Source organism: Salmo trutta, chromosome 23, assembly GCF_901001165.1.
Source record: "Salmo trutta chromosome 23, fSalTru1.1, whole genome shotgun sequence".
NCBI lineage: Eukaryota > Metazoa > Chordata > Actinopteri > Salmoniformes > Salmonidae > Salmo > Salmo trutta.
This window is the reverse complement of record NC_042979.1, coordinates 30,497,141-30,518,336: the sequence shown is the minus strand read 5'-3', so window position 1 is coordinate 30,518,336 and position 21,196 is coordinate 30,497,141. Positions and strand designations below refer to the sequence as shown.

At 42.0% G+C, this 21,196-nt stretch overlaps 2 protein-coding genes across 7 annotated transcripts in view; one reads left to right on the top strand and one right to left on the bottom strand.

Moving 5' to 3' along the window:
• Positions 1-2,366: 2,366 nt before the first annotated feature.
• npm2b (nucleophosmin/nucleoplasmin, 2b) lies at positions 2,367-5,495 on the top strand. Of its 3 annotated transcripts, none has more exons than XM_029709824.1 (10): positions 2,367-2,467; positions 2,618-2,678; positions 2,784-2,866; positions 3,089-3,205; positions 3,818-3,911; positions 4,138-4,268; positions 4,529-4,554; positions 4,655-4,691; positions 4,867-4,905; positions 5,204-5,495. In XM_029709824.1, the coding sequence occupies exons 2-9, from the start codon at positions 2,642-2,644 to the stop codon at positions 4,897-4,899; spliced, it is 558 nt and encodes a 185-aa protein (XP_029565684.1). In that variant the 5' UTR covers positions 2,367-2,467; positions 2,618-2,641; the 3' UTR covers positions 4,900-4,905; positions 5,204-5,495. The 3 variants fall into 3 exon arrangements, with proteins under 3 accessions (XP_029565684.1, XP_029565687.1, XP_029565686.1); XM_029709827.1 differs by having other exon boundaries at positions 2,405-2,467; positions 2,577-2,678; XM_029709826.1 differs by lacking the exon at positions 2,367-2,467 and having other exon boundaries at positions 2,487-2,678.
• A 1,804-nt stretch (positions 5,496-7,299) lies between these two features.
• Positions 7,300-21,196, bottom strand: part of myo18b (myosin XVIIIB) — a 60,762-nt gene continuing 46,865 nt past the window's right edge. For 3 of the 4 annotated variants that reach the window (XM_029709820.1, XM_029709822.1, XM_029709823.1), the window contains 11 exons: positions 17,233-17,394; positions 16,960-17,073; positions 16,621-16,737; positions 16,432-16,515; positions 16,145-16,282; positions 15,740-15,925; positions 11,848-11,981; positions 10,547-10,588; positions 9,362-9,544; positions 7,744-8,779; positions 7,300-7,618 (listed from right to left, as the gene is read on the bottom strand). In XM_029709820.1, the coding sequence (XP_029565680.1) occupies positions 7,765-8,779; positions 9,362-9,544; positions 10,547-10,588; positions 11,848-11,981; positions 15,740-15,925; positions 16,145-16,282; positions 16,432-16,515; positions 16,621-16,737; positions 16,960-17,073; positions 17,233-17,394 (2,175 nt within the window). In that variant the 3' untranslated portion in view covers positions 7,300-7,618; positions 7,744-7,764. The remainder of the gene's footprint in view (positions 7,619-7,743; positions 8,780-9,361; positions 9,545-10,546; positions 10,589-11,847; positions 11,982-15,739; positions 15,926-16,144; positions 16,283-16,431; positions 16,516-16,620; positions 16,738-16,959; positions 17,074-17,232; positions 17,395-21,196) is intronic. The other variant, XM_029709821.1, reaches the window with a different exon arrangement.

Genomic DNA, 21,196 nt, shown 5'->3' with positions numbered 1-21,196 from the left:
GACTGGTTGATTGTTTCGTTGATAGGCTGTTGGTCGGCCAAGATTTTTCTTTGTCGAGCAGAAGCAAATACATCTATTTTTTGATGGCACATGAGACACTGGTCTTATTCGCGCCCATCTCAGTAAACTAATCCATTGCGGAGGCCTCTGGGATGGCACAGTCCAATAAGAAGGGAAGTGTGGCTGCACAATGCACATCTCTCTCCAGAATGCGCCCTGTCCCACCAGTCCCACCATTGTTTCATAACTTCATTGTGTGAATTGTTTGTATTTGATTGTCTATCAATTCCCCATTACTGTACATATATCACCAGTAGTACAGCTACCGTTAATTCCCATAATTTATCATCTACAATGTTTGTTTGGTTATGGTAATCTCTGTTAATGTATTCAATATATTATTATTCCAGTCTTTTACTGTTGTCATTGTTGGAGCGAGTGGACACATTGTTTGCAGAGTGCACATTCTATGTTACACTTGTGAGAAACAAGTTTTGGTTTATTTCATTCCATTTAAGAGTTTTGTCAATTTAGTCATTGTCTTTTGTTTGGAGCGCTCCTGTCAATGTTGAGTAAGGACGTGCACCTGATTACGCACAGAAGTAGGCCAATAGGCTACCTGGCCTACTCGCAAATGTAGCCCGATAAATGTTCCCATTTGGGGATCTAGTAGTATTTCTGATTGGCTTAATGCACCACCTGTAGACCTCAAACAGCAAGCCTTCAAAGTCTATTTTTACATCCATTGAGAATGGCAATAATTCCTCAATGTATATTGAAAAATCTTTCCAGCTCTCTCCCTTTCGATAACCACTCAGCACGAAAGGGAAAAATGTAATGTTCTGATCCAGTGGAAACATCATAAAATACATCATAAAATTACCTGATTCTTATCCCTTGTGCAAATAGCCTACAGCTGTCTCTGTCCTGAGATCACTGGTGCTGGGAATTCCTAGGGCCCAGAATGTTTCATACAATGTTGCAAAAAGCTTCCGGCCTGACCCAAGTTAATAGTTGATACAATGTTTCAAGTTCATTGCAGACAGGCCATGCCTAGCCAATGTGATTTATAGGATATTTATTTTTATCACAATATTTTCTACCTTTAGGCTGCAATGTTTTTATTTGTTGGCTTTATCTAGGCTATTTTTACATAGTTGGCGATAGCAATAGAAGTAACTTTTTAGGTTTGTATAATGTTCATGTAGATTGGGAAAGAATTTTGATTAACCACATGACAATAAATTAAACGAAACTGTTCCATGAAAATGTACATGTGAAAACCATAACTGGCACGCAGATTGGTAGAAATGGTATTCCACGTGAGAAAGTTTGCAGACTCCTCATGTAGCCTATTACCGGAAACTTCAGGAGAGTAACGGCAGAATCTGCGAAAGCCAGTAGGAGCGGGAGGAGGATGGTCAGGACAGGTTAAGTTTATTTTCTTCTGGTTATCTTGATCTCTGGCTCCCTCTTGAGTCATTTGTGACTTATTTAATCAAACAGTGAGCTTAAAGCGTCAGACAAGCTCAATGCATATATAGTTTATTTTAGTAAAATGCATAGGGTGTGTCTATATATCATATCGTCCCCACATTCTGAAATTGCATATTTTTCACCCCCAGTTTTATAATTGGAATGTCAAACAAAACGAGGCAACGGTATGTTTTAGGACCATGCGGACGCCTCCGAGAGGTTGGGTAGGCTGTTTGGAGTGTTTATCTGACTGGAGAATAAAACATTCTAATAATGTATGTCCCCTCACAAAGTTGTGCCCCTGATATATGGAAAAATACAAGTTTTAAAATGTTGACCAATCGATTGGTCGAACAAGATTTGTTTTAAGTGGGGACACCCCTATGCTCACAAATGAGAGTGTGTGTTCCCCCTAGGGGTTTGCGGCGGTCGCACACTCGGTTCATGTTCTCTCCACTCTGTTCTCCACCGACTGCAGTGATCCGAGCCCACAGGGTTGCATTAAATATACATCACACAGCCGTCTGCAGAACACACACACAAAGAGCGAGAAAGAGAATATAAGAACTGAGGCTCTCACACAACCACAAACTGCTTGCATTCTATGTTGTCAGCAACATCATCGTTAAAACTCATCCCTACACCACACTTACTAAGCCTACATAGTACACTACACAGTCACTCACTACTTCTGTATAAGCCTACATTATACAGTAGCCTACACACAGTCACTCACAACTCCTATCCTATTACTCACCAGAGTTTTCCATCCAAAAACCTGAAACCTGAGTGGCATGAACTCCTCTCCAATCAGTACCTCTGCTCTGGAATGGGTCACGCCCTTCATTAACGAACCAATCAGATGCAGCGCTGGCCGCTAAATTGGCATCACCTGTCTTTCCATCTTCTTTATAGTCCAGTTGTGTGAGTTCAGTTTTTTTTTTTTACTTTCTCCATCTATCCAGGACCAGTCTGAAGTTCCAGTCCTTCAGTAAGCATTTTAACAAATCTAGCCTTTGATGCCGATATTCCTTGGTTTTGATAATATAGGCCTAAAACACTAAAATATAGCTACTTTTTCCTTCCATTTACTCCAATAGTTGCACATTCAATGTGCTGATACGTCCCTTGTTTTTCCCAGAACCTGATCTCAAATTTGTGAAACATGAACAAACCGGAAAAGCCACTGTCAACACTGTGGGGTAGGTTATGTTTGGCTAGAAACTGTTCCCATAGTGCCCAAAAAAGGTAGATTCCACAACAGCTGGACTAAATCTGTAGGCATATCTTTATTCTGTGTTTTGTAGGTTGTGAACTCAGCGAGTCAAAGAAAGAGGAAACATTCAAAACAGATGACACAAACCACCAACATCAACTCGCACTGAGAACTGTAAGTCATTGTACTCCCCTTGGAGAATATTTGCTATTTTACAACCAAAGTGGACTGATGGGTCATCTTTATTGCAGCGGTACTGCCCAGGTCAGAATATTACGATCAGGTGATGACATTTGAAATGTTAATTTGGGTAGCATGACATCCTTAAAACAATCTGGAACGCAATTTTAATAACTTCAGGAGTGCGTTTTCAAGTGCCTGACTTGTCCCTGGCAGATGTGTCTGGGCGCAGGCGCCAAAGAAGAGTTCAACATCGTGGCGTTGATTACCGGAGAACCAGATAACGGCAAGGGCATACCCATGGCGACCCTGCACGCCAACGGCATGCCCACGGCAAGTTGTCCCAATTTGTTTTCATGTGGCAGCCTGACTACTTGGCATTCTCTATCGATGCAGAGGTGAGTTTTGATAAATTGTTGTGGGATTTGCTAGCAACGGAGTCGCCATTAGTTGATTCTGGTAAAATGTAAATTAAAAACAATTACTGGTATCTAAGTTTGTCCTGTACAGCTGCTGATCCTGGATAGCCCTGACCGAATACATTGGCACATCTGCGTTGAGTTGAGGAACACAAATGATAATGTTTGGTTGTATTCTGTGTATTTAAAGTGTGAATTTCAGCGCCCTGTGGAAGTATTGCAGTTGTTGTACAGGACATGTGGCGACTCAATGTTGCTAGTAAATCCTGTGACCAGGTATCAGAACTGAACTCTGCCTCAATACAAGAGAAATGTAGGTCTTGGCCAACCAGGCTGGTTTGAAGTAGTCTTCCCAATGACCTAGACCTACCTGGCTAATGAAGGTTAACCCAAATCATCTAATGTTGAGGAATGGGCCTAGGGGAGTAAACACCAGTGGTTATAGGCCTATCCTAGCTGGGTGCCCGGTTCTGTCAGTTTGAATAGCAGCACTGATTGTCCTGATTCTGTGTATTGATCTCTCCAGGTGAATCTGTCTGGGATAGACCTGCACCCTCCTGTAACCTTCCAGCTGAAGAGTGGCGCTGGACCGGTCTACATCTGTGGGGAACACATGGCCTGTAAGTAGAGGTTTAGGGAGCAGGGATGATGGTGGTTAACTGTAAATAAAACAAGTGGCCCTAGCCTTACTGTAATGTCATTCAGCTAATCAAAGTCCTGAGGAGCAGCTGGTCAGTGGAATTGGATGTGTTGGAGCAGAATATTGCATAATGTAAACGGTTGGACATCCATAAACTACAGGCCTTTCTAATGTGACACTGTCATTTAACTCCTGTTGCTTCCCAGTGGAGGATGACTTCTCAGGAATGGAGAGTGGTGATGAGGAGATGGAGGAAGAGGAGGAGGAGGAAGATATTGAGTCTCCTGTGAAGCCTGCTAAGAAAGAAACTGCCAAGAATGCAAATCTTGCAGGGAAAGTAAGGACCTGTTTTATATTGAACTCCAACATGTTTATTTTTGATTGATTTTCTAGTTCAGTTTTCACATTTTCAACATGCATATGGACAACTATGAAATCCACACATCCAACCTCACACGGACCCTAGTTTGCTCTAATCTACATTTAAGTTATTCTTATTCCTTGTCAGTTGTCAAATCCAAACTTTGCTTAACAATGAGATGGTATTGGTAAAGCACACAGATCTGGGACCAGGCTAATGTTCTTCCTCTCTTCCAGAGAAAGAAGCCAGAGGAAGCAGATGAGTAAGTGATATTACCTAATGCTTTTTAAAATCCATATGTGATTTACTGAAATATAATTGTTGCTGTTCACTTACCACCAACTCATCCTCTCTCCTTCCAGACCTGCATCAGATGATGAGAACAACCCTCCTAAAAAGGTTCTTTATTTACTCTGCCTTAAATATTATACCCTGATTTACTTTCCTGGTCCCTGAGGCTCTGGCTTTGTCCAAAATTGTTCCCTATGTTGTGCCATTTGGGACGCAGCACAATCTCCTGGCCTCCTGTTGGAATCATGGCTGGTCTGGTTTAAAATGGCTTTCTGTGTTTCAGGGAAAGGGTAGAGGAAGAGGCAGGGGAAAGTGATCCAGGGTAAGTGACTACCTCAGGGGAGTAATGCTAAGCCCTGAGTAATCCACTATCTTTTGTAAGCGCATAGCCATTCCTGGGGCCGTATGTCATATGCATGACTAGGTCGCGTTGGATGAAGTGTCAGTTAAATGGCATATGAAGTCTTTAACGCTGACTTGGAGTTAACCTCCCCCGGATTACTAAACCATTAGGGGAAAGGGACGAAGAACCCCTTGGCACCTGAAGGGTCTAGTGTGACATGACCGCTGAATTTGCAGATTGTCTGTACTGAATGACTAAACCATTTAATGTGTTTCAGGTGCTGCCCAAAGGGCCTGTTACAGTTCTGTTTGGCCAAAGGTTCTGTCAATCAACTGTTGGGTTTCTATCTACCTGTTGATTCTTGCATGGATCAAACTATGTAATCTAAGGCTGTTTATCCTGTACATGTCAGTGCTTTGTAAATCATTTAAAGGAAATAGTTTTGTCCTTGTGGTACTAATCAGTGTACATTAAACTACACTGAACAAAATATAAATGTGATAAGTTAAGGGGTTTTTTGTTTCATGAGCTGAAATAAAAAATAATGCAGAATGTTACATACGCACAAAGCTTATTCTGTGTACAAATTTGTTTGTCGATGTCAGTGAGCATTTCTCCTTCACAAGATAATCATCCACCTGACAGGTGTGGCATATCAAGAAGCTGATTAAATGGCATGATCATTACACAGGAGACGTGGCCTTTTGTCCCCAGCATAAGATCCCCAAGTTGAGGGAGTGTTCAATTGGCACGCTGACTGCAGGAATGTCCAGAGCTGTTAATGTGGTTGGTACTCTTAGTTCACAGGACTTCACCCTGCTAACTGTTCCAAATGTCTGAACTGAAATTGGTAATGAGGCTTATGTACTCTGTGCCATTGGCTTGGAAAGCCTTAAATAGTTTTAAACTGGAAGAAATTGTCCTGATTGTTTAATCAGAGGCTGATTCCTTGACCTGTTAATGTTCATTGACCTGTTAATGTTCATCAAAAATGATGTTACCACACCAGCCCAGGACCTTCATCTGTGGGAGGGTGCTGAGGATTTCTTTCTGTAATAAAGGCCTTTTTGTGGGTGGTCAAAACAAATTCTGATTGGCAGGGCCTGGCTTACCAGTGGGTGGGTCTATGCCCAACCATGGCTGTACCCCTGCCCAGTCATGTGAAATCAATAAATTCCAAATCTATTTAAAATCAGGTAAAGTGGGTTAACTGCCTTGTTCAGGGGCAAAACGACAGATTTCTACCTTGTCAGCTCAGGGATTCGATCTTGCAGCCTTCTGGTTACTAATCCAATGCTCTAACCACTAGGCTACCTGCCACCCGTACTTTATGACATGTAACTCAGCCAAATATAATATTGTTGCGTTTTGATTTTTGTTCAGTATGAATGGAATTGGTTGACAATTGGTTCCTCACCATCTACAAACTATATTGTTAGTGGTTGATATCTAGGATGGTATTGCATGAAGTCTGCCCTCTTGTAGCAGTCTAGTTCACCCTGGCTGTGCCCTACTTTATGCAGATTACATGGGTTCAGTTTAGACTGTATAATCTGGTTCAACTACAGCTGAACTGTAGCCCTGATTGGGGGCGTAAACTCCAGCTGGGCTTAAGATACTGAGGAACAGATGGTACCGGAGGACATCTACCAAATCAACCACTAGCACTTAGTGGCCTGACAAATTGCCCAAAATCTGAAATGTAACTGAACTATAGTTCTAAGATTGCTGTGGACCGAGAGGGGACACAGGACTGATGCCTAGTCCCAAATCAACTACTATAATTACCTTGGTCCCTACCTCGTAACTGATGTTGAACTGTAGTATTCTGTAAAGTTCCTGTGAACAGATGGGTCTGCAGGGGACACGGCACACTGACACCATCCCAAATCAATCCCTTGACCCCCACCTCTAGTGTCAACACTTCCACTGCCCGCTGCCTTAATACCCATCTGGACTGTAAAGTTCTCAGCAAGGTTATGGCTAACTGAGTTGGAGGACACAAGTGAGCCATCACTGCAGTCTGACACCCCGGTCCCAAATCAACATCTGGACTCTATGCTTCCCTTGACCTCTACCTCATGCCTATAACACAACCATTAAGCAGTGTTTTATTTATTCTAGTGAACTGACTGCACTGGAGGACAGGTGAGACATCACAGGCTGGTTGTCAGACTAGTGATCTGATTCTAGGGAATAAACCCTTCAATACCTGTGACACTCTAGGACCAGTTGTCCCCTGCCTTAGAACTAGTGACAAACAAAGAAGACCCCAGTGTTACATCTAAAACAGGATTTCCCTATGAAACATTCTGAACAGCAACTGTCTTTAGTTGGGTGTGTATAGCTGGTGGAAGAACAGTTTCACAAGCATTTTCATTTGAATATTTTTATTAGTGTACAAACAGTGCTTCTAATCTAACTGATACTTTATCTTCAGTGGGCTCACATTTTTCCATGAACAGCACAATCCATACACAAGCGTGTGTCTTAATTGACTCTTTGGCTTCAATGTGTTTATATCTTCAGCGCATCTTTACCTTAAGTGTGTAACTATCTTCATAGATTTTTTGGCACGAGTTTGTAGACCTCTTCAATGGCTCTTTGGCTTGAGTGTGGCTCCTTGCAGCTTGCATAGGGGTCTCTGGGAGTGGCTTCAGTTTATTCTTTCTCACACACACACACATGCAGGCTGGGGAGAGGACAGAGTAGAAGAGAGGAAGGCATTAGCATGCATCAGATGTTGTAGTGTTGACTGCCTTAGTGTGTGTGTGTGTGTGTGTGTGTGTGTCTCTCTCGCTCTATGCTACATCTCACCTCAGTCTCTCTCCTCTCCTTTTAGTCAACCTCACTCTTCCTCATGTCCTCACTCTTCCTCATGTCCTCACTCTTCCTCAGGTCCTCACTCTTCCTAAGGTATTTCTTCATGACAGAAGCAACGTCTCCCCCCTCGCTGCCCTCCGCATCCAGCCTTTCTCCCTGCGGCCCCCCACCTCCACTACGCCTGACCCCTCCTCCCTGGGAGCTCCCCCCAGACCCTGAGCTGGTGGAGCTGGAGTCGGAGCCCTTCCTGCTGCGTGTGGAGGGGGGCAGCTCCCCAAAGTGGACGCTGAGTGCCCTCCGACCCCCTCTGACTGAACTGGCCAGGCTGCTGGTGGACTGGGCCCTTCGGATGGCCGGCAGAATGTCAGAGGCCGCGTCGTCACGGTTACCGTCGTTTATGAGGCGGCGGTTCTGGAACACCATGGGTTCCGACCCCAGACAGCCCTCCCCACCGCCCTCGCTGACGACGCTCTCCAGCAGCCTACGTCTCATTGGCTGGGGGGAGCGCTGGGGTGAGCGCAGGGATCTAATTGGTTCTTCACCGTCTTCCTCTGGGATGGAGATAGTGGGGGGGCGACGGCGGGGGGCAGTGGGGGAAGTGAGGGAGGAGAGGAGGGGGAGAGAGGGGAGGGAGGAGAGAGAATCGGAGGAGTTGTAGCGTTTGGCTCCGGAGTCCCTGGAAGCTGCAGATGACGCCTGGGGTTCGCCTATGTTGCGCAGGCTGGCGGCGCGGGGCAGCAGTGGGGAGGGAGGTTTGAGGATGCTGCGGGGCTCCTGGAGGTCTTCGGGGCCCAGGGAGAGGGCTGAGGCTCTGCGGCGGAGGGTTGAGGCCCCAGTGGTCTGGTAGATAGGGAGAGAAATAGTACTGCCATCCCCTTCCCCGGACTCTGCTCCCCCTCGCCGCTTACGAAGCCCCTCTAACAGCTCAGAGAGGGCAGAGGAGGAGGAGGCCCGACCAAGATGTGAACTACCCCCATTACCAACCACACCCCCTGGTTCTAAACCATTCTCATCTGGGTCCACACAGGAGCTGGGTGAGAGGGAGAGAAAGGATAATCAAATATTGGAAATATAAAACAGTTTTAGGGCTCTATTCAATCAGATGCGCTCTAGCCAACATCCACATAGTGGTTGTTTTGGCGGTGTCGGATTTGAAACTGCGTTAGAGCTGTGAAATCCACAAGCGGCTCCTAGCGTTATACCTAAAGTGGACATTGCCAATGACTGAAATCTCATGCAGCCTTATTTACAAGTTCTAACACTGGATTGTGAGATGTAATCTACACCTCAATTAAGATGATGGAAGTCCTCATTATTTAGTTTCATGGTCATTATTTCTGTATAACCTACACTTTCTCTTTCTGAACTTCTAACATGACTGGGACGGACGTGGCTTTTTGACAATGATCAAGAGCAGCTGCTCACCGATCTGACAGCTCCAACGCAGTTCCACCTCTGACACCGCCAAAACATCAGCTATGAGGGTGTCGGCTATCGCCGGTTAACGCTTGATCTGATTGAACGCTTGATAGGTCTTAGTATCTATGCAGTTGCTATTGAATTGACCTACTGAAGTTGAACTGTACTGAATCAAACTGAACTGACAACTCACCGGAAGCTGTAAGTGCTCATGGTGTCGGTGACAGACTGGCGACCCGACTGGTTGCTGATGGTACTGCTGCCATAGGGAGAGCCCCGCCTGGCCCCCCCTCGGGGAACGCCCAGCCAATGACGGATGCCCTCTCCAACATCCTCTGTGCCCAGAGATTGAGAACCAACACTAGACACACTGTCGCTGAGGAAGAGCGGGAACACACACAGTGTCACTGAGCGACAGAGATCACACAAACACAATACCAAGAGACAGAACACACATGACTCCACACAGCCAGAGATGCAACACTTCTAAGCCATGGCCAGCTCACAGCAGTTCAGCCACAGTGTCCTCAGAGGACATTTCCTGTCCCTGTGTCCTCTCTCTCCTGCTGTGTGACTGCAGGTGGTGGTAAATCATATTGGAGACACAGTCAGAGGTGTCAGACATCACACTCAGTACTCAGGTCACATACTGGTACTGTATATAAACAAACTAACTACAACCTCTCCCATCTGACATCAGAGAGAGGAAGATGGAGGGAGCAAGAAGGAAAAAGTAATTGGTCAGGGAATAGAAGTTTAAGAGAACAGAGAGAGAAAGAGGGACGAAGAAGTGATAGAGCAGGAAAGATTGAGAGAGGGATTGATAAAATGAGAATAGATAATGGGAGAGGAGATAGATAAAGAAAGAAAGAGAGAGAGAGAGAGAGAAGAACTGGCTTCTGTACTGCAATGCATGGGACTCCATGCCTTATGGAAGACACAAGAATATCACAGCTGGTGAACTCTCAGAACAGAGAAAAGATTATTGTGTCTCTTACAAAGGGCTGTGTGTCTGTGTACGTGTGTGTGTGTCTCTTACATAGGGCTGTGTGTCTGTGTAGGTGTCTCTTTGCTCCAGCTCTGTGGCTCTCAACCTTGTCCACCTACAGGGAGATGGAGCTACTGGGTGTCTCTGTAGACAGTAGCTGTCAGACTACAGCTCAGGCATTTAGCCATGCACTGTCTGTCTGTTCACATCATCAACAGCCCAGAGACCATATATATATCAGATATCAGACTGGTCTAATAACTGAAACAGCCCAAGACTCAGCACTCTAGATTCAAGCCAACGCAGGCCAGAGTACAGAGTACGCAAACACACACGCGCATGGATAGACATCTGCACGCACGCACACATGCTGGGACCCAGGGTTCTTACAGGTCTCTCTTCTTAGCAAAGGATTCCACAGCCGTTGCAACACTGGAATCAGGAAGAAGGGTGAAAGGTCAGGGGTGTGGGTTCAGAGCAGTGATGATGTAACTTCCTTCTGGACACAACTGTGCCTGTCATCCCATTGCTTTAACCCTCCCCCATACCACTCTTACATTTCAAACACAGTAACACACTTACACATCAAACACAGTAACACACTCATACCTCTCTTATACATCAAACACAGTAACACACTCATACCTCTCTTACACATCAAACACAGTAACACACTCATACCTCTCTTACACATCAAACACAGTAACACACTCATACCTCTCTTATACATCAAACACACTAACACACTCATACCTCTCTTACACATCAAACACAGTAACACACTCATACCTCTCTTATACATCAAACACAGTAACACACTCATACCTCTCTTACACATCAAACACAGTAACACACACACTCATAACTCTCTTACACGTCAAATACAGTAACACACTCATATCTCTTACACATCAAACACAGTAACACACTCATACCTCTCTTACACATCAAACACACTAACACACTCATACCTCTCTTACACATCAAACACAGTAACACACTCATACCTCTCTTATACATCAAACACAGTAACACACTCATACCTCTCTTACACATCAAACACAGTAACACACTCATACCTCTCTTACACGTCAAACACAGTAACACACTCATACCTCTCTTACACATCAAATACAGTAACACACTCATACCTCTCTTACACATCAAATATTGTAACACACTCATACCTCTCTTATACATCAAACACAGTAACACACTCATACCTCTCTTACACGTCAAACACAGTAACACACTCATACCTCTCTTACACGTCAAACACAGTAACACACTCATACCTCTCTTACACGTCAAACACAGTAACACACTCATACCTCTCTTACACGTCAAACACAGTAACACACTCATACCTCTCTTACACATCAAACACAGTAACACACTCATACCTCTCTTACACATCAAACACAGTAACACACTCATACCTCTCTTACACATCAAACACAGTAACACACTCATACCTCTCTTACACATCAAACACAGTAACACACTCATACCTCTCTTACACGTCAAACACAGTAACACACTCATACCTCTCTTACACATCAAATACAGTAACACACTCATACCTCTCTTACACATCAAACACAGTAACACACTCATACCTCTCTTACACATCAAACACAGTAACACACTCATACCTCTCTTACACATCAAACACAGTAACACACTCATACCTCTCATCATCACTTTCGTCACTAGACTCCACCTCCTCCAGGGCGGCTTGCAGATCAACGATACGATGGATGGATGTCTCCAGATCAGCTTGTAATGTCTGTCTGATCGCACTCAGCTCTGTCACTTGCATCTCCTGAGAACAGAGAGAGAGAGATATAAAGTGAGGGGGAGAGGGGGGGAAAGAAAAAGAGAGACGTGTCCATAGGAGAGGTGACGGAGAATGGAGTGGCCGCACAGAGGAACTCCAAAGACGTGTGCGCCACAGGCCAACTGTGCATTTATCCATGTTATTCAATACAGGCCAACTGTACTTTATCCATGTTATTCAATACAGGCCAACTGTACATTTATCCATGTTATTCAATACAGGCCAACTGTACATTTATCCATGCTATTCAATACAGGCCAACTGTACGTTTATCCATGTTATTCAATACAGGCCAACTGTACATTTGTCCTTTCTATTCAATACAGGCCAACTGTACATTTATCCATGTTATTCAATACAGGCCAACTGTACGTTTATCCATGTTATTCAATACAGGCCAACTGTACGTTTATCCATGTTATTCAATACAGGCCAACTGTACATTTGTCCTTTCTATTCAATACAGGCCAACTGTACATTTATCCATGTTATTCAATACAGGCCAACTGTACATTTATCCATGTTATTCAATACAGGCCAACTGTACATTTGTCCTTTCTATTCAATACAGACCAACTGTACATTTATCCATGTTATTCAATACAGGCCAACTGTACATTTATCCATGCTATTCAATACAGGCCAACTGTACGTTTATCCATGTTATTCAATACAGACCAACTGTACATTTATCCATGCTATTCAGTACAGGCCAACTGTACATTTATCCATGTTATTCAATACAGGCCAACTGTACATTTATCCATGTTATTCAATACAGGCCAACTGTACGTTTATCCATGTTATTCAATACAGACCAACTGTACATTTATCCATGCTATTCAATACAGGCCAACTGTACATTTATCCATCCTATTCAATACAGGCCAACTGTACGTTTATCCATCCTATTCAATACAGGCCAACTGTACATTTATCCATGTTATTCAATACAGGCCAACTGTACATTTATCCATGTTATTCAATACAGGCCAACTGTACGTTTATCCATGTTATTCAATACAGACCAACTGTACGTTTATCCATCCTATTCAATACAGGCCAACTGTACGTTTATCCATGTTATTCAATACAGGCCAACTGTGCTATTCAATACAGGCCAACTGTGCTATTCAATACAGGCCAACTGTACGTTTGTCCATCCTATTCAATACAGGCCAACTGTACGTTTATCCATGTTATTCAATACAGGCCAACTGTACGTTTATCCATGTTATTCAATACAGGCCAACTGTACGTTTTTCCATGCTATTCAATACAGGCCAGAATGGATGGAGCCTTATAATCATGCCCAGTCTATTCCTTATTGCATCATCCATCATATATTGTTGCACTGACCAACACACACACACACACGTGGGTCCTTGGTCTTCCCGTAGAGTATGTGTGTGTGTGTGTGATCTCGAGGAGCATTCTTCCATATTCATACAGAGACAGAAAGAAGAGAGTGATTTATCTATTAATCTTCCACTTTTCCCTGTAATCTCCCTCTCTCTCTCACACACACACAACACACACCAAAGACATTTTTGCACACACACTAGCTCACTCACTCAAATGTATGACATACACACTAGTTCTCATATGGCATGAAGACACACAAACACACGCCCTCATTGGCTCTCCAGGTTATTGACTGTGGAGGGGTGGTTAGTGGTTGTCATAGAGACATGTGGAATGGGATGGAGTGAACGTGTGTATCCATAACCTTGAGAAGACAATGAGGATTAATCACAGCCAGCCAGACAGTGGCAAAGCTAGAGAGAGAATGCAGGGGAGACAGTGGGTATCTCACTGAGAGCTGTGCCTGTCTGCGCTGTTGGTCGTTAGGTAGTTAAAGGGCATCTATCCATGTGTGTTTGTGTGTGTGTAGGCTATATATGTCTGTGTGGATACACTGATTGTACAGAACATTAGGAACTCTTTCCATGACATAGACTGACCAGGTGAATCCAGGTGAATCCAGGTGAAAGCTATGATCCCGTATTGATGTCACCTGTTAAATCCACTTCAATCAGTGTAGAAGTGTGTATGTGTGCCATTCAGAGGGTGAAAGGGCAAGACAAAAGATGTAAGTGCCTTTGAACGGGGTATGGTAGTAGGTGGTAGGACACCCCGGTTTGAATGTGTCACGCTCAACAGTTTCCAGTGTGTATCAAGAATGGTCCACTACCCAAAGGACATCCAGACAACTTGACACAACTGTGGGAAGCATTGGAGTCAACATGGGCCAGCATCCCTGTGGAATGCTTTCAACACCTAGTAGAGTTCATGCCCCAACAAATTGAGGCTGTTCTGAGGGTAAAAGGAGGGGGTATTCCAAATATTTGGTATACTCAATGTATGTATGTACAGTGCCTTCGGAAATTATTCATACCCCTTGACCTTTCCACATTTTGTTACATTATGTTACAGCCATAATGACAAGTCGAAAACAGGTTTAGAATTTTTTGCTAATGTATTAAAAATAAAAAACAGAAATACCTTATTTACATAAGTATTCAGACCCTTTGCTATGAGACTCGAAATAGAACTTCTGTGCATCCTGTTTCCATTGATCATCCTTGAGATGTTTCTACAACTTGATTGGAGTCCATCTGTGGTAAATTCAATTGATTGGATATGATTTGGAAATGCCACACCTGTCTGTATAAAAGGTCCCAAAGTTCACAGAGCATGTCAGAGCAAAAACAAAGCCATGAGGTCGAAGGAATTGTAAGTAGAGCTTCGAGACAGGATTGTGTCGAGGCACAGATCTGGGGAAGGGTACCAAAAAATAACCTTCCAGAAGGACAACCATCTCTGCATCACTCCATCAATCAGGCCTTTATGGTAGAGTGGCCAGACGGAAGCCACTCCTCAGTAAAAGGCACATGACAGCCCACTTGGAGTTTGCCCAAAGGCACCTAAAGACTCTCAGACAATGAGAAACAAGATTCTCTGGTCTGATGAAACCAAGATTAAACTCTTTGGCCTGAATGCCAAGCGTCACATCTGGAGGAAATCTGGCACCATCCCTACAGTGAAGCATGGTGGTGGAAGCATCATGCTGTGGGGGTGTTTTTCACTGGCAAAGACTGGGAGACTAGTCAGGATTGAGGGAAAGATGAACGAAGCAAAATACAGAGAGATCCTTGATGAAAACCTGCTCCAGAGCTCTCAGGACCTCAGACTGGGGCGAAGGTTCACCTTCCAACAGAACAACATCCCTAAACACACAGCCAAGACAACACAGGAGTGGCTTCAGGACAAGTCTCTAAATATCCTTGAGTGGCCCAGCCAGAGCCCGGACTTGAACCCGATCGAACATCTCTGGAGAGACCTGGAAATAGCTGTGCAGCAATGCTCCGCATCCAATCTGACAGAGCTTGAGAGGATCTGCAGAGAAGAATGGGAGAAACTCCCAAAATATAGGTGTGCCAAGCTTGTAGCGTCATACCCGAGAAGACTCAAGCCTGTAATTGCTGCCAAAGGTGCTTCAACAAAGTACTGAGTAAAGGGTCTGAATACTTTTGTAAATGTGATATCTCAGTTTTTAATGTATTTTCTTCTAAAAACCTATTTTTGCTTGTCATTATGGGGTATTGTGTGTAGATTGAGGGGGGGGAACTATTTAATCGTTTTTAGAATAAGGCTGTAACCTAACAAAATGTGGAAAAAGTCAAGGGGTCTGAATACTTTCCGAAGGCACTGTATATAGTGTGTATGAATGTGTATGTTACCAGCTCCATGCATCTGCGGCTGCTGTCCTGTTCTCTCTGAGACAGGTCTTCAACCTCATGTCTCATGTCATGGAGGCGTTGCTGGTAGTACTGACTGTTCTCTCTCTCTCTGACCTCTGTCTGGGCACTCTGCTCCAGCTCCTCTCCCAGACGCACCACACTATCCCTCAGACGCAGCACCAACACCTACAGAGAGACAGAAGATATTTTTGTAAGACATTATTTAAACGTTATCTACAATTTCTAAATTTCAGCTTTGGCAATATGTACATTATGCCGATATTGCACCATTACATTTAATTGAATTGAGATAAAGAAAGAGATATGAGAGAGACAGAGAGAGACAGAAAGAGTGTGTAAAGATATGTTAACTAGATTGCCTACTGTCCATTTTAACATCCTCACCTCAAACCTCTTGACCTGTCCTCTCTGGAACTCCAGCTTGTTCTCCAGGTCACACACCCTGGCCTCTTGCATACTGACGATACTACGCCCCACGGTGGACGACTCTAGGAACTGCACCCTGGCCATACTGGTTGCGAGCTGGGGGGAGAAGAGGAAGAGAAAGGAGGAGGAGAGGAGGGGCAGAAGGACAAGAGGAATGTCAGAGTAGGTTATTCAGTGTCTTGTATCCACAGTAACAGCATGTGTAGTTCACCATCCCCCCACATTACTCAGCTGTCAGTCTTTACCTCTTCCTGGAGTGTGTGTCGCTGTTTCTTGACCTCCTCCAGTTCAGCCTGTAACTCTCTGATCTGAGAAATATCACTGGAGGACTGAGATAGAGAAAGGTAAAGTTTTAATGATCTTTAATTTGAAAACCAAAACTGTCAGAGTCTTTGTACATGGTTTGGAAACCACTATGAGGCAGAGATACACACCTGTGCAATGAGGGCTTTGTGTTTCTTCATGAGTTCATTAAGGTCCTCCTGGTCCTCCTCTAGTCTCTTCAACAGATCTGACTTGTCATGTTGCAGCTGAGCTACCTGCTCATCTACCTACACATAAACACACTCACCTTTAAGCTACTCTCTCCACTAGACTGTCGTGCTCACAGTAGGATTGGAACACTTTGATGTTAAAGTTCCCGAACACCACTGATAATGATACAGTAACAGTAGGATTGGAACACTTTGATGTTAAAGTTCCCGAACACCACTGATAATGATACAGTAACAGTTTGTAGTAAGAGTCTAGTATGAGGCCTCTATCTATCTCACCAGACTCTTGTGTTTGCAGATGTTCTCTAGTTCTAGCTGAGCATTCTCCAGTTCCATGGACAGAGTCTTCTGAACACTCTCCACCTCCACTCTCCTTGCCTCACTCTCCTCCAACTAACAGAGAAAGAGATGGAGAGAGACAGAGAGAGCAATAGAGGGAGAGAGAGAGCGGGGGATGAGTTTTAATTGTTAGTTTAAACACGCCTTGATCCACATTCATAGCATCATAGTATGTGTGTGTGTGTGTTTGCATGTGTAGGTGTGTGTGTGTACCTGGCAGTGCAGACGCTCTATGTGTTCCTTGCTGCCGGGAGCCTGGCTGTGTCCAGGGTTGTCTATGGTAGACAGTAGTAGCTGAGCATCAACCAGCAGGGCATGGGTTCTCTTCAGATCTCTCCTCAGTCTCTTCTCCACATCAAAGTCCCTGTGGCCCACCTTGCAGAGGGAGGAAGAGAATTTCATGTTTAGTAATATGTTTCATTGTTTAATCCACACACACAGACACACACACACATACACACACAAGCACCCCTAAATTACAATAAAACAACCTCAAGCCTGTCTATATCATGTAGTGGAGGAACTCTGGGGCATTGAGTAAACAAACGTTTGTTGATTAAGTTTGTACTTCAGTTTGTTACCACAGGGAAAAGAGCACTTAGGTCTTTCTATAAATAATGGGACCAATGTGTGACATTAGGATAAAAAAATTGAAATTGTTTGAAACAAACATTTTAAGGATTTTTAATGCAGTTCCACATGTGTACTTAGCGGAATAAAAGGGAATATATGTAAATTGACCCATAACTCTATCAACATGTTTACAACAACCAGAGGAGGCTGCTGAGGGGAGGACGGCTCATAATAATGTCTGGAACAGCGCGAATGGCATCAAACACATGGAAACCATACCATTCCACTAATTCTGCTCTAGCCATTACCACGAGCCCATCCTCCCCAATTAAGGTACCACCAACCTCCTGTGGTATCAACATAGACCTAGGGTTCATAAAGACATGGACAGTCACAGTTAAAGAGTTTCAGGGACTATTTCAAGCACTCATTGTAATTTTCAATGACCTCAATGTTATACTGTATAATTTATGTTACTGTACATAGAGGGCCTAAAATAGAACCCCCTTCCCCCCAAAAGTGTACAAAAACGTAGCCCATTACAACATAAAGAATAATACAGACGTAGCCCATTACAACATAAAGAATAATACAAACGTAGCCCATTACAACATAAAGAATAATACAAACGTAGCCCATTACAACATAAAGAATAATACAAACGTAGCCCATTACAACATAAAGAATAATACAAATGTAGCCCATTACAACATAAAGAATAATACAAACGTAGCCCATTACAACATAAAGAATAATACAAACGTAGCCATTACAACATAAAGAATAATACAAACGTAGCCCATTACAACATAAAGAATAATACAAACGTAGCCCATTACAACATAAAGAATAATACAAACGTAGCCCATTACAACGTAAAGAATAATACAAACGTAGCCCATTACAACATAAAGAATAATACAAACGTAGCCCATTACAACATAAAGAATAATACAAACGTAGCCCATTACAACATAAAGAATAATACAAACGTAGCCCATTACAACATAAAGAATAATACAAACGTAGCCCATTACAACATAAAGAATAATACAAACGTAGCCCATTACAACATAAAGAATAATACAAACGTAGCCCATTACAACATAAAGAATAATACAAACGTAGCCCATTACAACGTAAAGAATAATACAAACGTAGCCCATTACAACATAAAGAATAATACAAACGTAGCCCATTACAACGTAAAGAATAATACAAACGTAGCCCATTACAACATAAAGAATAATACAACGTAGCCCTTACAACATAAGAATAATACAAACGTAGCCCATTACAACATAAAGAATAATACAAAGTAGCCCATTACAACATAAAGAATAATACAAACGTAACCCATTACAACATAAAGAATAATACAAACGTAGCCCATTACAACATAAAGAATAATACAAACGTAGCCCATTACAACATAAAGAATAATACAAACGTAGCCCATTACAACATAAAGAATAATACAAACGTAGCCCATTACAACATAAAGAATAATACAAACGTAGCCCATTACAACATAAAGAATAATACAAACGTAGCCCATTACAACATAAAGAATAATACAAACGTAGCCCATTACAACATAAAGAATAATACAAACGTAGCCCATTACAACATAAAGAATAATACAAACGTAGCCCATTACAACATAAAGAATAATACAAACGTAGCCCATTACAACATAAAGAATAATACAAACGTAGCCCATTACAACATAAAGAATAATACAAACGTAGCCCATTACAACATAAAGAATAATACAAACGTAGCCCATTACAACATAAAGAATAATACAAACGTAGCCCATTACAACATAAAGAATAATACAAACGTAGCCCATTACAACATAAAGAATAATACAAACGTAGCCCATTACAACATAAAGAATAATACAAACGTAGCCCATTACAACATAAAGAATAATACAAACGTAGCCCATTACAACATAAAGAATAATACAAACGTAGCCCATTACAACGTAAAGAATAATACAAACGTAGCCCATTACAACATAAAGAATAATACAAACGTAGCCCATTACAACATAAAGAATAATACAAACGTAGCCCATTACAACATAAAGAATCATACAAACGTAGCCCATTACAACATAAAGAATATACAAACGTAAGCCCATTACAACATAAAGAATAATACAAACGTAGCCCATTACAACATAAAGAATAATACAAACGTAGCCCATTACAACATAAAGAATAATACAACGTAGCCCATTACAACATAAAGAATAATACAAACGTAGCCCATTACAACATAAAGAATAATACAAACGTAGCCCATTACAACATAAAGAATCATACAAACGTAGCCCATTACAACATAAAGAATAATACAAACGTAGCCCATTACAACATAAAGAATAATACAAACGTAGCCCATTACAACATAAAGAATCATACAAACGTAGCCCATTTACAACATAAAGAATAATACAAACGTAGCCCATTACAACATAAAGAATAATACAAACGTAGCCCATTACAACATAAAGAATAATACAAACGTAGCCCATTACAACATAAAGAATAATACAAACGTAGCCCATTACAACATAAAGAATAATACAAACGTAGCCCATTACAACATAAAGAATAATACAAACGTATAGCCCATTACAACATAAAGAATAATACAACGTAAGCCCATTACAACATAAAGAATAATACAAACGTAGCCCATTAAAACATAAAGAATAATACAAACGTAGCCCATTACAACATAAAGAATAATACAAACGTAGCCCATTACAACATAAAGAATAATACAAACGTAGCCCATTACAACATAAAGAATAATACAAACGTAGCCCATTACAACATAAAGAATAATACAAACGTAGCCCATTACAACACTAAAGAATAATACAAAACGTAGCCCATTACCACATAAAGAATATACAACGTATACATATATATTAGCCCATTACAACATAAGAATAATACAAACGTAGCCCATTACAACATAAAGATAATACAAAAGTTAACCCATTACAAACATAAAGAATAATACAAACGTAGCCCATTACAACATAAAGAATAATACAACGTAGCCCATTACAACCATAAAGAATAATACAAACGTAGCCCATTACAACATAAAGAATATACAAACGTAGCCATTACAACATAAAGAATATACAAACGTAGCCCATTACAACATAAAGAATAATACAACGTAGCCCATACAACATAAAGATAATACAACGTAGCCCCATTACAACCTATAAGAATAATACAAACGTAGCCCATTACAACAGTAAAGAATAATACAAACGTAGCCCATTACAACATAAAGAATAATACAAACGTAGCCCATTACAACATAAAGAATAATACAAAACGTAGCCCATACAACATAAAGAATAATACAAACGTAGCCCATTACAACATAAAGAATAATACAACGTAGCCATTACAACATAAGAATAATACAACGTAGCCCATTACAACATAAAGAATAATACAAACGTAGCCCATTACAACATAAAGAATAATACAAACGTAGCCCATTACAACATAAAGAATAATACAAACGTAGCCCATTACAACATAAAGAATAATACAAATGT